The 14,682-nt window shown below is 34.7% G+C and overlaps 2 protein-coding genes across 2 annotated transcripts; both read right to left on the minus strand.

Annotated features, from left to right (window-relative positions):
- Window positions 1-1,872: 1,872 nt before the first annotated feature.
- LOC139902690 (uncharacterized) lies at window positions 1,873-4,405 on the minus strand. The gene is made up of 4 exons (XM_071885295.1): window positions 4,164-4,405; window positions 3,111-3,720; window positions 2,269-2,784; window positions 1,873-1,998 (listed from the first exon to the last, which is right to left on the minus strand). The coding sequence occupies exons 1-4, from the start codon at window positions 4,403-4,405 to the stop codon at window positions 1,873-1,875; spliced, it is 1,494 nt and encodes a 497-aa protein (XP_071741396.1).
- A 6,426-nt stretch (window positions 4,406-10,831) lies between these two features.
- On the minus strand, window positions 10,832-13,444 carry LOC139899459 (two-pore potassium channel 5). The gene is made up of 2 exons (XM_071882286.1): window positions 12,256-13,444; window positions 10,832-10,982 (listed from the first exon to the last, which is right to left on the minus strand). The coding sequence occupies exons 1-2, from the start codon at window positions 13,215-13,217 to the stop codon at window positions 10,832-10,834; spliced, it is 1,113 nt and encodes a 370-aa protein (XP_071738387.1). The 5' UTR covers window positions 13,218-13,444.
- Window positions 13,445-14,682: the final 1,238 nt, after the last annotated feature.

A 14,682-nucleotide genomic window follows, 5' to 3' on the forward strand; every position in this document is an offset into this window, starting at 1 on the left:
CAAGAATCAGAGCCGACGAGAACACTTTTTACTTTTGTCGGATCAGCTCGCCTGAGGACGTACTATTTGCAGGCCACGATCTTTTTAACCTCATTACGTGGCGATAGAAGACAAGAAAGGTTATCCTATAAACACAAGACTTCATCCACAGAACAAGGATCTTGAAATCTCACTTTCACACACATATATTCTAAGAACAGCAGCGCATAGCTCAAATATACCCACGCTACCGGACTTATAGCATTTCACTAGACATCCTTGATATACAGGTAACGTTCCATGAACAGAAATCCTATCACACAGCGCGAGCCATCAATGACCGGACTACCCGCCGATGGTGGGTCTATGTTTAACCACCCCTGTTGAGATCATCATCTCGCAAGGGGTTATTCACGGTACTCCGGACCGGAGAGTTAAACTCAATTGACCCTTAAATCCCCCATTTATTGATGTCAAGCATGGACCGAACCCGACCCGATTATTCTATGCTTGATCAGGTGGCTTATAACTCTAAATAACCCCTCCTCATACAAGCAAGATTTTAAAAGTGAGTTTTGCATTTGAGATTATTACCTTGGTATGTGCCTAATTGGAGTTCATGGTGTGCTCTTCTTCGAGTCTCAAATACTATAAGGTGTTGTTGTTTTTTAAGATGTTTTTTTCTGAAGATCTGCGGACCATGTATGTTAAGAAGATGTGGTCTGAAGGTCTGTATGATGAATAATGAAGACTGCTTGTTTGTATGTCTGCAACATTACTTATTTCTGTCTGCAGCACTTAGAAGCATATTTCTAAGTCTGCGAGGCTGCAGACATAATAAGACATTATTTTATCTTATGTCTTCAGAAAAACAAACTGTCTGCAGTAAAAACGTCTGCGGGCGCGCAGACATAAGATATAATAAAGTCTGCAGACAGGAAAACAAACAACACCTAACTGCCTCTAAATTGGTAATTTAATACTAATTTTGGTAATTTGGATGACATTGGACTGACATTTTTTGAGTTTTTTTTTTTTTTTTTTTTTTTTTTTGATAAATGCACACATCCAACACGATTTTAACATGAATGTATACATTATGTTCGGAATAAGACAAATGCACACACTCAACACCCAACACGATCTTAACATGAATGTATACATTATGTTCAGAGTAGGACTTGAATCCATGATCACATAAAGCATATTTCATAAACAAATGAATATAACAAAACACATAAGCGTATTTCATAAACAAATGAATATAACAAAACACATAAGCGTATTTCATAATTATAATCACAAAACACGTATGATTTAAATTTGAGTAGGCAAATAAACTGTTCAGTTCTTTAATTACCCTCTGAAACTTTAATGCGTGAAAATGGACATTGATAAATGACCCAAACCAAACTACTTCTATTTGTGCACCCCCCCACTTACAAATATTTCAGCTAAAAATACTAAATAGGTACCCTAGACAATAAACATCATATGCAAGTTACATGTTTCAACATAATTCGTTTCCTAATGCTTTCTACTCTCACACCAAGTTATTGTTATAACAAAATTAATTCTGTAAACAAATTCCAAATAATATGCAATGTATGTGTTCTATTTCTTTTGGAAAAATAACCTAACTAACAGCATGTGATCAGTTTTGACTAACCGCTACTATACATTTTGTTCTTCTGTACATCAAATTCTCATTTGGATAATCAGTTCGTTTTTTCAAATCCAAATTTGTGTCATTAACTCTAGTATAACCACAGTTATTACAACTTTGTGACTCCATAAAGCCATTTAGATAAATCAAATTTTATCACTAGTTAAATAGGATTACTTGTCATATAAATAAATTACATTACATATTACAAAAGTATAAAAAGTGTGTTATGTGATTATAACATCAAAGTCGCTCAAGGTCCATTCTGCCTCTTCATCTTTGTCACTTACAAATATTTCGGTTCCTACATCGAGTGATGTCCATATCCTTTTTGCAGGTTTACTTCCCGGATCCTGCATTTAATCATTGTCTTTAATTATATTAATTTAAATTATCTATAATTGGTTATTAGATATGTCATAACCCATTTACATATATATGGGTCAATATGGGTTATGTTTACGTAACAGCTAATGAATCATATAAGTACAGAATGGTCAATATGGCCCGTTTTATTCATGAACCCATTTTGTCCTATTACCCAAATGCACACCTCGCCCCGCCCATTTTGACAGGTCAAATCATATAATGTATAAAGTCAGAAAATCACTAAAAAAACTCACCTGATAGAAATAGAGTCGACTAGAGAGACCACCAACATCGAGCTCCCAAGTTCTAGCATCACCGACCCACCCATCACCCTGTTTTATAGGATACCCATATTCACCCCAAATTGGATGAGGCAACAACTGAACAATTTCTTGTGCCATTGGATTACTGTACGGGTCACACGTGCTGTACGGTTTCTCCATATATTCTGCATTCCCCGGACCACAATAATAATGGTAGGCCCCGTATGGGAAGTTTGCAGTGTCGTTTCTGTAAATTTTAGTGTCGTTTGGAGTTATGTGATAAGGTGGGCAGTTTCCGAGTCCTGACGGGGCACACCATGCTGGAGTTTCGGGGTTAATGATCATTTCACTGTATCTAGTAACGTCGGTTAACACGTCACCGTTACAAGGTTGTCCGTTGTTTTTCCAACAACTTCCCATGTCAATTAGGTAGAATTGGCTCTTTGATCCACCCCCTTTTTTCACATCTAGTGTCAACCTCACTTTGAAATTTGGAGACTCGGGAAGCTGTTTATAATCATGAACTGTTAATTTCGGATGATAGATGATATATAGAAATATTCAATTTGCTTTGAAATCTGTTTGCCAAAAGATATTGATTGACACTGGCCCAGGCCCATTGCATGTTATCTTTAATAATCATTATATAATAAAGTCAAGAACATGCGTTTCTTTTAATTTGTTTGGTGCCCCAACTACAACTGTTTCATCTTTTATTTTGTGTTTTGGTAAATGAAGAATGCATAAATATACACAAAAGGCAAATAAAATAAATATATAAAGTTAGTCCAACTAAAACAGAATTAAAAATATAAAGTTAGTAGAAATCATACTTTTTTAAGCATGCCTCTTGTATCATAGTGATAACCACCAGAAAAACCTTTGGTTGCATCAGCTCTCAAATACAGCATCAACCATGGATACTTCTTTGATGTTTTCAGTTTATGATTAAATTCCCAACTACCAATTCCAACTGTTTTGGTCCACGTCACCTCATAATACGACACACTACCATTACCCGAACCCGTTTCCAAATCATAGGTACCATTAAACCCACCTTGCATAACCGGGCCAGAATCCGACCCTAACCCAATGGCTGTCTTCTTAGACCCAGACAGAGTAACAGTTGTGGGCTGATGATTCAAAATGGGTTGATTCATACAACCTTTTCCGAAACAAGGAAATCGTGTCGAGCTAAAAGGTGGCACCTTTTTACCGTTTTCAGGACATAGAGCAGATGTGGTGTCGTAATTGCCATTTTTCAACATTATCATCCAAAATTGCCATGGGTTTGTTTCCTTATCATCTACAACTTCACATAAATTGCCTAGATACACCTCTTTTTCGGCTGCGTATAGGTCTGGATTATGTAGCGATTTTGGATTTATTCCAGGAAACGTGTCGCCTACACCTAACCGGTTTGCGTGTTCTGTCACTTTGTGATTTGTTTGATATCCATTTTTTCCTTTCAAGAAACATGGCATTAATCAGAAAGGTACACAAGTGTTTGAAATTGCATACTTAAAACTTTTTATGACAAATAATCAGAGTAAATCAGTATTGAATATTCAATGTGATTATTCAAACCTGCTTAAATAAGCAGATAACCAGAATTTTGTAAGCAATCTGGTATAGTTTCAAGTTTCAACATAAGCAATTTTTTTTTTCAGAAAAAAGGCAAGCAATTTATGAAATTAATAAAATTTAGCAAGAAAATAAGCTAGCAAATACAACGAATACACTGAATATAAAAAGTCTTGAGTTTCTAAATATTCAAAACTGCATTAATTGTTAGCTGAAACAGGACAGTACCTTATTGTATAATTATGCAACAATAAGTTAAATGTGACAAAAAGATATTAATTTTTTTATGAATAACAAAAATTATAATCTTACTAGTGGAAACAAGATCAAAGCAATCAGCAGCTCTTGGACTACCCATTGAAGGAGCTTCAACACCAACTTCATTACAAAAATTCCATGCTTCAAATCCAACTCTTAATCCATCTCTTTTCATTCCTGGATCACCAACAGCAGAAATCGTCGAACGAATACTTTCATAATCGACAATCGCGAACGAGACCGCAGCGGATAGAAGATTAAGGGTGGCAAGTAATGATGATGTCATTAGTATATTTCTCATGATGATGATGATGATGATATTGAATGTTATTTAATTTGAGAAGTTTTTATAAGTGGGAATGAGAGATTGTGTGGATTGAAAGAATGAATGAATTGAAGTGTGTCTGTTACTGGTTATTGAAAGTGAAATAGTGATGCTTACAGCTGCCGGATTTTACTTTTCCGGCAAGAATTGTAACTTTTTATGTTTTTCTCATTCTCTGTTTTCTTTTGTTAGATTCTGTTTTCTTTTTTCTGTTTTTGGGAAGGATGGAGCCAAACTGGTTCAAAATATAATGCTGTTTTCCAACTCATTGAAAATATAAGAAAGATTATTATGTACAATTTTTTAAAATTAACTTTTATATTTTGGGTTTTATAACAAAAGAAACAACGCGTTATATTAAATGGCAGAGTATCTTTTTTTTTTTATAATGACAAAGTATCTGCCTCATGATAGAATTTTACCTTAAGAAAACTTTTCCACTTTAATAAATTATGCAAAAAGTAGTAGCAAATTAATTTGAAAAACCATAGTCTCCTTCCTTTCTAAAATAAAAATAAATAACACTCAATAGTTCGTAATTCAAATGATTTAAAGGTTAAGATTAAACTTAATTTTGAATAACAATAATAAATTTAATAATCAATACGCCTTCCTTAATCAAAGACGAAGTATGCAAGCACTTCGAACACAGGTACCATGAGACTGATTTCGATAGGCCCACTATGGAAGACCTGGTCTATCCATCGCTATCACAACAGAAAGCCGCTGAAATTGAGGCTGTTTTCGAGGAAGAAGAAATCAGGTGTGCGGTTTTTGATTGTGGAAGTTCGAAGGCCCCCGGGCCCGACAGGTTCAACCTTCGTTTTTTCAAAGAATTTTGGGAACTTATTAAAGGGGACCTAATAGCGGCTGTAACATGGTTCTGGAATCGGGGTGAATTCTCGCGTGGTTGTAATGCTTCTTTCGTTACCCTTATTCCAAAAATCTCGAATCCATCGGGGCTTAATGATTTCCGACCTATTAGCCTTATTGGGAGCTATTATAAAATAATAGCAAAGATTCTTTCCAACCGGTTGAAGAAGTGTATCCCGACGCTTGTAGGTAGTGAGCAAAGCGCGTTCATAAAAGGTAGATTTATTCTTGATGGCGCTTTAATTGTGAATGAAACGATCAATTTTCTTAAAAATTCCAAACAAAAAGGACTCCTATTTAAAGTTGACTTCGAAAAGGCGTTTGATTGTATTAATTGGAATTTCTTGATGGATGTTATGAAATGTATGGGATTTGGTGATAAGTGGAGGAAGTGGATATTCGCGTGTCTAAGCTCGGCTTCTATCTCGGTACTCGTTAATGGGTCGCCTACTAAAGAATTTTCCTTAGGACGTGGGATTCGGCAAGGAGATCCGTTATCTCCATTTCTTTTTATTCTTGCGGCGGAAGGTTTGAACATTCTTGTAAAATCGGCTCTAGATAGAGGTCTCTTCGAAGGTATCAAAGTGGGGCGTGATAATGTGATAGTCTCTCATCTCCAATACGCCGACAACACGATTTTTATAGGAGCTTGGAATCGTGAAAACGCTCATAGTCTTCTAAATCTACTTAAGTGTTTTGAATTGGTTTCGGGCTTGAAAGTCAATTTTCATAAAAGCTATTTGTATGGTATTGGTGTTGGAGAGAATTCTATTCGGAACATGGCTCAAGGTCTAAATTGTCAAGTTGGTGCACTACCTTTCACATACCTCGGGCTTCCAATTGGTGCAAATATGAGAAAATCACATAGTTGGAACCCGGTTATTGATAAAATTAAGGCTCGGTTGTCAAGTTGGAAAATGCGTAAGTTGTCGTTTGGTGGTCGGCTAGTCCTAATCAAATCGATCCTCTCGAGTTTACCATTGTACTACTTCTCACTCTTTCGTGCCCCGGCGAGCGTTTTGAAATTAATTGAGAGTGTGAGGCGTGTGTTCTTTTGGGGTGGGTCCGATTCGGGGTCCAAACTTTCTTGGGTTAGATGGGTTAACGTTGTTTGTTCTTACGAATTTAGGGGGTTAAATATTGGGTTACTAAAGCACAAAAATCTAGCCTTACTAGGGAAGTGGTGGTGGAGATTTTTCTCCGAATCCAACTCCCTTTGGGTTAGAATTATTCGAAGCATCTATGGCTTATATGGGGGTTTGGAGTTAGGGCGTGAAGAAATTCGCGCCTTAAAACCAAGCACTTGGCGTTATATTATTTTGACAGGTCATGAAATTGAAGATATAGGTGTCTCCTTTGTGAACTCGTTTGTGGAACAAGTTGGATCAGATTCGGCAGCCTCTTTTTGGGATGGGTTATGGATAAATGGAAGCAAACTTAGGTATGCCTTTCCTAGACTCTATCAACTCGAAGACAACAAAGAGGCGATGATCAAAGATCGGGTGGAGGTTCGTGACAGTCAGGTGCTGTTCAACTGGAGATGGCGGCGGGTTCCTCAAGGCAGAACAAAGGACGAGCTCGACATTTTATGCAATATGATCTCGACATACAGCTTCGCGGAGCAGGGGTGTTCGGTTGTAAAATGGATGCATGCTGACGGGTTTTTCAAGGTAAAAGAACTATGTGGTCTGATCGAAACTCAGGTTATGGATATCTCGGCTAACAACATAGAAACGATGCGGAATTATTTGGTACCCAAAAAGATTGAGTTATTCGTATGGCGAGCGGCTAAGAGACGTCTTCCTACCTTGGTCGAACTTGATAAACGGGGAGTAGATCTACATAGTTTAAGGTGTCCACTTTGTGACGATTGCTTGGAATCAATCGAACATACATTGGTTTTTTGCAATCACGCTTTGGATCTTTGGAATCGTGTGTATTCGTGGTGGGGTTTAGGTCATGTTTCCAATCTTAGCATGGTCGAGATCCTACGTGGAAACATCACGACTCCATGCTCGAGATTGGGAAAAAGAATCTGGCAAGCGGTTGAGTGGGTTTGTGCTTACTTGATTTGGAAGAATAGGAATAATAAAGTATTTCGGGGGAAAAGTTGGAACAAAGTGGCTGCGTTTAACGAATTGCAAATCATGTCGTTCGAGTGGATCGCGAATAGGATAAAAAAGAAGAAAAAAATCGAGTGGCTTTCTTGGGTCAATGATCCCAGTGTATATATAAAGTTGTCATAAGATTTTGTATATAGGTGGTGGTTTGCTTTCTCCGCAACCACCTTCGTGTTTTTGATCTTGTAATTGTTTCGTGTTTTGCCCCGCCATAGTTGGGGTGGCTTGTACTCACATTTTAAGTGAATAAAATTTTCTTGCCTTTCAAAAAAAAATTTAATAATCAATCTAATAAATTAGTAAAGTAAAAACATTACATTTGTGCTTGTCTTTCAAAAAAAATAAATAAATAAATAAAATAAAAAAAATTGCATTTGCATTAACTTTTTACATGAATAAATAAAAAATAAAATTATTTGACAAGTATTCTAGATAACATTTGTGATAAATAAAGGGGTGCTTGGGTAGTGATCATTTTACTTTAATTTTTGATAAATCAACTACATTTATGCCAACAATCAAAGTGGAAATATCAAATGGGTGCTTAATAATGCGTTGAAAAATATAAAAGAAGCATACAACTTGGGTTGGAGACTTGGAGTCTAATATGAATATGAGATTACTTAATTTTTCGTCAAGGTTGAAATGTGTTTTTGGTTTGCGTTTTTGTTCACCTAACATTTTTTGTATTTATGTAAGGCATTATTAATAGTTTGATTTATGTTTGTTGATACCGACGGATTTAGGAATTTCTTTTGATGGTCGAAAAGTGGTAAAATATGAAATGAAGATAAAATGTAGAATTTTAATATATAAAAATAAATACATTAAGAAAATTTGATCGTAATAGCGGACTCCAATTGCCCCTATCCACCTTTTTTGTTAATTTAAGTTAAATAAATGAGTATGAATATGATTTTTTTCCTCGTCCAGTTAGATGAATGAACATGAGCATCTCATCAACTGCTCCCATGTATTCAAAAAAGAGTAATTACTATCCTACGCGTCTACCTGTGCTACAAATTCAATCCGTCTTAACTTGCAGTTCAATTACTTTTGTGAACATTCGTTGAGGTCTATGTGTTTGAATTTAACGAGTAAAGCGATTGAATTTAACAACTAAAGTGCAGCCTGTGTTGTTGTAAACTTCACTAAGTTACTTATCATATATGGAAGTGAACAATTAATTTGGGACATTCCGAAAATAAATACTAGACAATTAACCTGGACGAATGGAATAGTACGAGATATACATACACCCAGGGGCGAAACTATTTGGGGGCAGGGTGGGGCGCCCCTAATGGATTTGCAAATTTCAGTGTAAAAATTTTGGGGTTCTCGATTTCCCCCGCCAGCCCCCCGGTGGATTTTTTTGCCTCAAAACCTACATATTTTGCTTCAAAACCTTCAAATTTTTGCTCAAAAAATTTCAAATTTTGCCTAAAACCCTCCATAATTTGCTTTAAAACCTCATTTTTTTCCCCATAACCTCCATTTTTGGCCCAAAAAAATTGCTACGATTTTTTTTTTTTTTGCCTCCAGTGAAAAAATCTTAGTTCCGCCACTGCATACACCTCAATTAAACTTCAATTTGTATTGCTCCGATTATACAAATGTTCAAAAGCACAAGAATAATATGCAGCTGCTCAATCAGACCAATGTTGTCAACGTGGCTCCGCCAGTGGAACAAACATATATTTCTACTATACGAATACGGATATTTATTCGTGTTTGTTCGTCTATTCAGTAAAACTTTAATGTATAAACATGGACACACTTTGTCTAGCATACTTACAAGCCGTAATTATTAAACAACACCAATACCCGATCTCAAGAAAGTAAGATATGAGAAATGTATGATGTAAATAACTCTTTCTCTACACAAAAATAGAAAGGAAAGTCATTTCTCCACTAAAGAAAATCTTTTCTCCACCAATGGTTAGAAAAATCATATCTTTCTATTCGAGAATAGAGAGACAAAGGAGTCTCCGACAAGCCCTAATTGTTAAGTATTGTGTAATTGTGTATGTTGCATCAGAAAAAACGTAATAATATTACTTTACTAATATAAATAATAGCAACAGGTAGGTATGTCGTTTTGAAGTTTTCTTTGTCGTTTTTATCTAATGGGGGGTATTCAGTGCCCCTGCTTATGTGTCATTTTCACTTTACTTCTTTATCTCCCTTCTAGACAACAACATTGACTTCCAAAATTCCTAAACTAAACAGTTAGAGTTTTCGATTTGTTGCTTCTATGCTGGTGACTATGCAATCTAGGAGATGTCCGCATGACTTCATCGTTAATAAAGTAAAGCCAAAGGTCGTCCTAACAAAGACTTATAACAGAAGCAATGACATTGTAGTAGACATATTATGAGGATTAAATTGGAAAATCTAAGATCACATGACTTTGAGCTTACAAGGCGAAAATTGTTGGGTAAAATATTCTAACAAAAGTTAATTCTATTTTTAGCATGTGGGCAAAATCTCCAAAACTCTAAAATAACTTTAAATGATAAAAGATTGGTGCCAAATAAAAAAGTTAACATACAAAATATATAATTAAATGTTAGAACTAACCACTACTTCAATAATTCAATATACTTTATTTCTTCAAAATGAACTAAAACGTGACATTAACGAAATACTATAAAGTAGCTTTAAACACACCTTCAAATGTAAAACAAGACGGATAAGTAAATGATATTGTCCATGTTCAGGTTTTAAGGAGAGCAAATATTTTTGTTTTGATGTATGTGATAGCTAAATTATCGTGTAATTATTTCTAATTGTTTTTATTTAACATCTTAAAATATACAGTACTAAGAGTGCTCCCAACGGTCCCGTTCTCATACCCGCCCTGGCTAGCCCTCATGAGGGCGCCATTGACATCAACTAGCCCTGGACTAGTCCTCCGCCGCCCTCCTTCCCTTCGCCCTGCTTCATGCCATATTTCCACACAATTGAGGACATACATATATATTTTGCATACTTGTACTATTATCTATTAGCTTGTATATTTGTACATTTAATTAATTAAATAGTATAGTAGATCCCAATTTTTATGAGAAAATATGTTATGATTAGGAGTGTTTAGTCCTGTCATTCTGGGTTAATTCTTGTAAGAAAGTGCATATGTGGCGCTGACAACTAGTTCTGGTGAAGAAGCTTGTCATGGTTGAGAGCATTCTAATATTGAGATGAGATTTGAACTTTTGCTTTTAAAGTGCATATATCAAATGTGTTTTCACTACTACCACCGTACCATATATATACACCAAGTTGAATTTTATTGTTCTAACAAATACTAATATCACATATACATGTCACCATAAAGTTCTTTACAACCAATTGTACTTTTTTTTTTAATTTGTAATTGGCTGAAATGAATAAATTATATACTACGACCTGCCAATAGTCGGTGCAATGTTATCTTCCCAGAATTGCTACTATCAAGCTTCCCAAATTGATTGCATATTTCCAATATATCTCTTTCTCCTATCTTCCCCATTTCTTTCAACTTAAACAATATATATTCTGACTTACTGCAATTCACAAACACAATTCAACAATCCATAAATGATAAATCATTCACTATAAATTCCAAATTCTCAGTTTTGCCCCACAAGTGTACTAGCAGAGCTAATTATCCTAAGATAGACTTGGTAATTAGAGGTCTTGATATCCTTGCAAGTTCTAAATTATCCTTGAAAGAGACCGCTAATGAAAAATTGAAAGGGTGGATCCTCAAGGTTGATTTTTGTGGACCGTCTTATGTTCTTCGCTTGGTTCCGTTCGTTGTATTTTCATGTTATTCTCGGTTTTGTTTGATTAGTTTGTTTGTAGTTATTTCGGGATATTAGAGAGGCTCGTGTTTATAGATAGTTTTTGTTTAGATTCTTGTTTTCTAGGTGCGAGCTTTTCCTTTTTTTCTATGTCCTTTTGTATTCTCTGTTAAGGAAAATGACCTTGTTTCTATACGAGTTATTTTCGCAAAAAAGGGTTTTAAATTATACTATTGACGACTTGACTGACTTTTAGAGCCAAAATTAAATTTCAGGCAGGATTTAAACCCATGAAAATTTGATTCTACCATTTTCATGGCGTCTATTATTATTTTTATTTTAGAATATTTTGATTTTATTTAAAAAAAAAAACTTTTTCCTACTTAAAGGCTGGAGGTCCTCTCGGAAGCAATCTCTTTATTCGTCGAATAAAGAGAGGGATGACTTTCTCTACTCTTGAGAGTGTTTTACTCTGGGTGGAGAAATGACTTGTCTTTATTCTCGGATAGGGGAAGGATTGTCTACATCTCACCTCCCCCATACACCACCCATGTGGTATTGGGTTTTGTTGTTGTTGTTGTTGTTGTTGTTGTATTAGACTATAATTAGGGTTTAGGTTAGTTGACCCTAATTGCAATCGAATTGACCAACCCTAATCTATAAACTTTAGTCTAATATATCATAACTATAGTCTAACAAGTTTATACCTTACTAGCAGTTTGAGGTTAGTCAAGTTGAGAGTTGGAAACGACACATAATAATCTGGTTATGTCGCATATAACTAAGTACAATAATCATTCGTTCAGGTTATTTCGTGAACATCTGTGACCATTTCTAGCAACACCAAGATGTGGTACTATTAACGTTTAAAATTGTGCCATATTGTGAAGATATCATTATGTCAAACACTAAAGTATCTTGTACTCCGTATTAATTTGTTCAATAACGTATACGTATATCCTAATTTAATACACAATCTCAAACAATTCCTAAACTATCAACAATTTTGAAAGTATATAGGTGTAAAACAAACCTGAGGAAGCCATTGTTATTAATATCAGCATCTAACAAGTCTTGAACAGTGATTTCCCTATTCAAAACCCAATTCGCCACTTTTCGATGCCTTTTATCGATTCGGGCCTCAGCCAAATACAAAAACGCACGGGCCACCATAAGCGTCGAAAACAGAAGCCAAATAGATGCAAATAATCTTCCATGAAGTGTCTCAAACGCCTTATCTCCATAACCAACCGTAGTAACCGATAAAACAGACAAATACAACGAATCAACCCAATCCAAACGCTCCACAAAATACAAAACAAACACCCCGATTCCAATACTCATCAAAACCACACCAAGTGCCAAACCAACCTTCAATCTAATCCGCATTCTCCCTTTCGCATAATCAAAAACATAACCTAGTAACGTCACTTTCGCCCCTTTAGCCCATTTGACCCGTTCTGCCTCTACCTCATTATGCTCCAATCTAACCACATCCGAATTCAACATCATGTTTTCTTGTAAATCAAGAACATAATTCAAAACACCAGATAACATAATATCAATAAACCCGAATCCTACTATAACATAAAAACATGAAAACAGTTTAGCAGTAGGTGTAACGGGTGCAATATCACCATAACCGATTGTACACATAGTTACGATACAAAAATATATAGCATCGACTAACGGATGTGTTTCGATCCCTGAAAAATGATCACGGTTGAATATATAAATCAGAACACCTAAAGATAAATACAGAACAAGCAAAAGTGTAGCTTGTCGTAAAAGTGAAGCCGAATCGGGTTTCGGGTCGGTTGATTTGTTTAGATTTTCGGGCAGTATAACCAGGGCCGGCTCTGTTTTGCAACGGTGGAATTTGTGTTTGTTGGAGTTTGTACGGTTCAAGATCATAATTGATGAGCTGGGTTTATCATCTGATAGATTCTGGTTTTCGAAGTCTGGGTGAAATTCTAAACATGATTCTGATTCCATTTATTTTAAGAATATACATACGGCTGAATATTAAAATGTTCTGCAAAACGACAGAAATTAACTCTTATAACGGCAGTGTGATGCCCGGAGAGGGAATTGAGAAGAAGATGATTGAGGAATCTAAGGTAAAGAGTGTAAGGAAAGATATTCTTTGAAGTTAATTATTGGAGTTTTTTAATAATTGAAGTTTTTGTTAAACAAAAGTGATACTCCAATAATTAATGTTTGATAAAGAAAAATAATGATGAGAAGTTGCCAAAAAAAAACCTTGTAATTTGGAAAAAGTCACTCGGGAACCAATCATCTAAAAGTTTTTCAGATAGGGCAACTTCACAGTCATGTTTACAACCACTAGAAAATTAAAATAATAAATATAAATATAATTTATTACATATTTTATATTATATTATATTATTAAATTATATATATATATTATATATTATATATTATATATATTATAATATAATAATATTATAATATACATGGAGGCTACAGCAGAGATGATTGGATTAAAAATGTTTGGAAATCATGTTTGTGGTTGAACTTTGAAGGAGCTATATAAAATAATTTGTCATATTTTTGGCGAGTTAATTTTAGACTTTTTTTGCCGTTGATCATTTCATTATACACCAAAAAGTTAACAGCGTCCTTCCGATTTTTTTAACTAACGACATTCCTTCCATTATCCCATTTAAACATACCGAATCCCTCCGTCAAATTACCGTTAAAAAGGACTGTTAAGTCTTGACATGTGCATTGCATGTGAGGGTAAGTTTGTCATTTTACTCCTTTTTCATCTTGAAAATTAAAAATGAGGGATTATCAACGCAAATTCATCTTTTTCACTAAAACATCATAAATTTGAATTAATCTTTTTCTCTTCATCTTCATCTTCATCTTCTTCAACTTATCAAACACAATTAGTCAAATATATGAAAATAAATTAATTAACTAAAAGATACTAAGGGCCTGTTTACTTTCTTTTCATTAAGGCATGTTATGGATATAGATGGTTATGTGGATAAAGATGACTATATGTAGTAATCTGAAAATGATAAATTGATGTTTACTTTATTTACTGAATGAAATAACTTAATAATAAAATTGACTCTTTTACCCTTTATTTTAATTATTTATTCTAGGTAATTTGTCCATAATCATAACCAAATAAAAGTTCAATTACATTATATATACGGAGTATTATATAATCTTGTATCTATTTTGCTAATTTAGATCTCAATAATTCAAGAGCAAAAATGTAACCAAATATCAGAAATGATGAAAATCATATATATTCAAAACAAAACCCTCGTCTTCTAAAAAAAACCCCAAAAATATAATAGTCTTTATTTTTTATTCATCTAAAAATTACTCCTTTCAAATAACCCACCAACAATACCAAAACCCTTGTTTTCCAACCAAAGCAACCACATATCATATGATTTGCCAACATAAACCTGTGTTG

The sequence above is a fragment of the Rutidosis leptorrhynchoides genome, chromosome 3, assembly GCF_046630445.1.
Source record: "Rutidosis leptorrhynchoides isolate AG116_Rl617_1_P2 chromosome 3, CSIRO_AGI_Rlap_v1, whole genome shotgun sequence".
Lineage (NCBI taxonomy): Eukaryota > Viridiplantae > Streptophyta > Magnoliopsida > Asterales > Asteraceae > Rutidosis > Rutidosis leptorrhynchoides.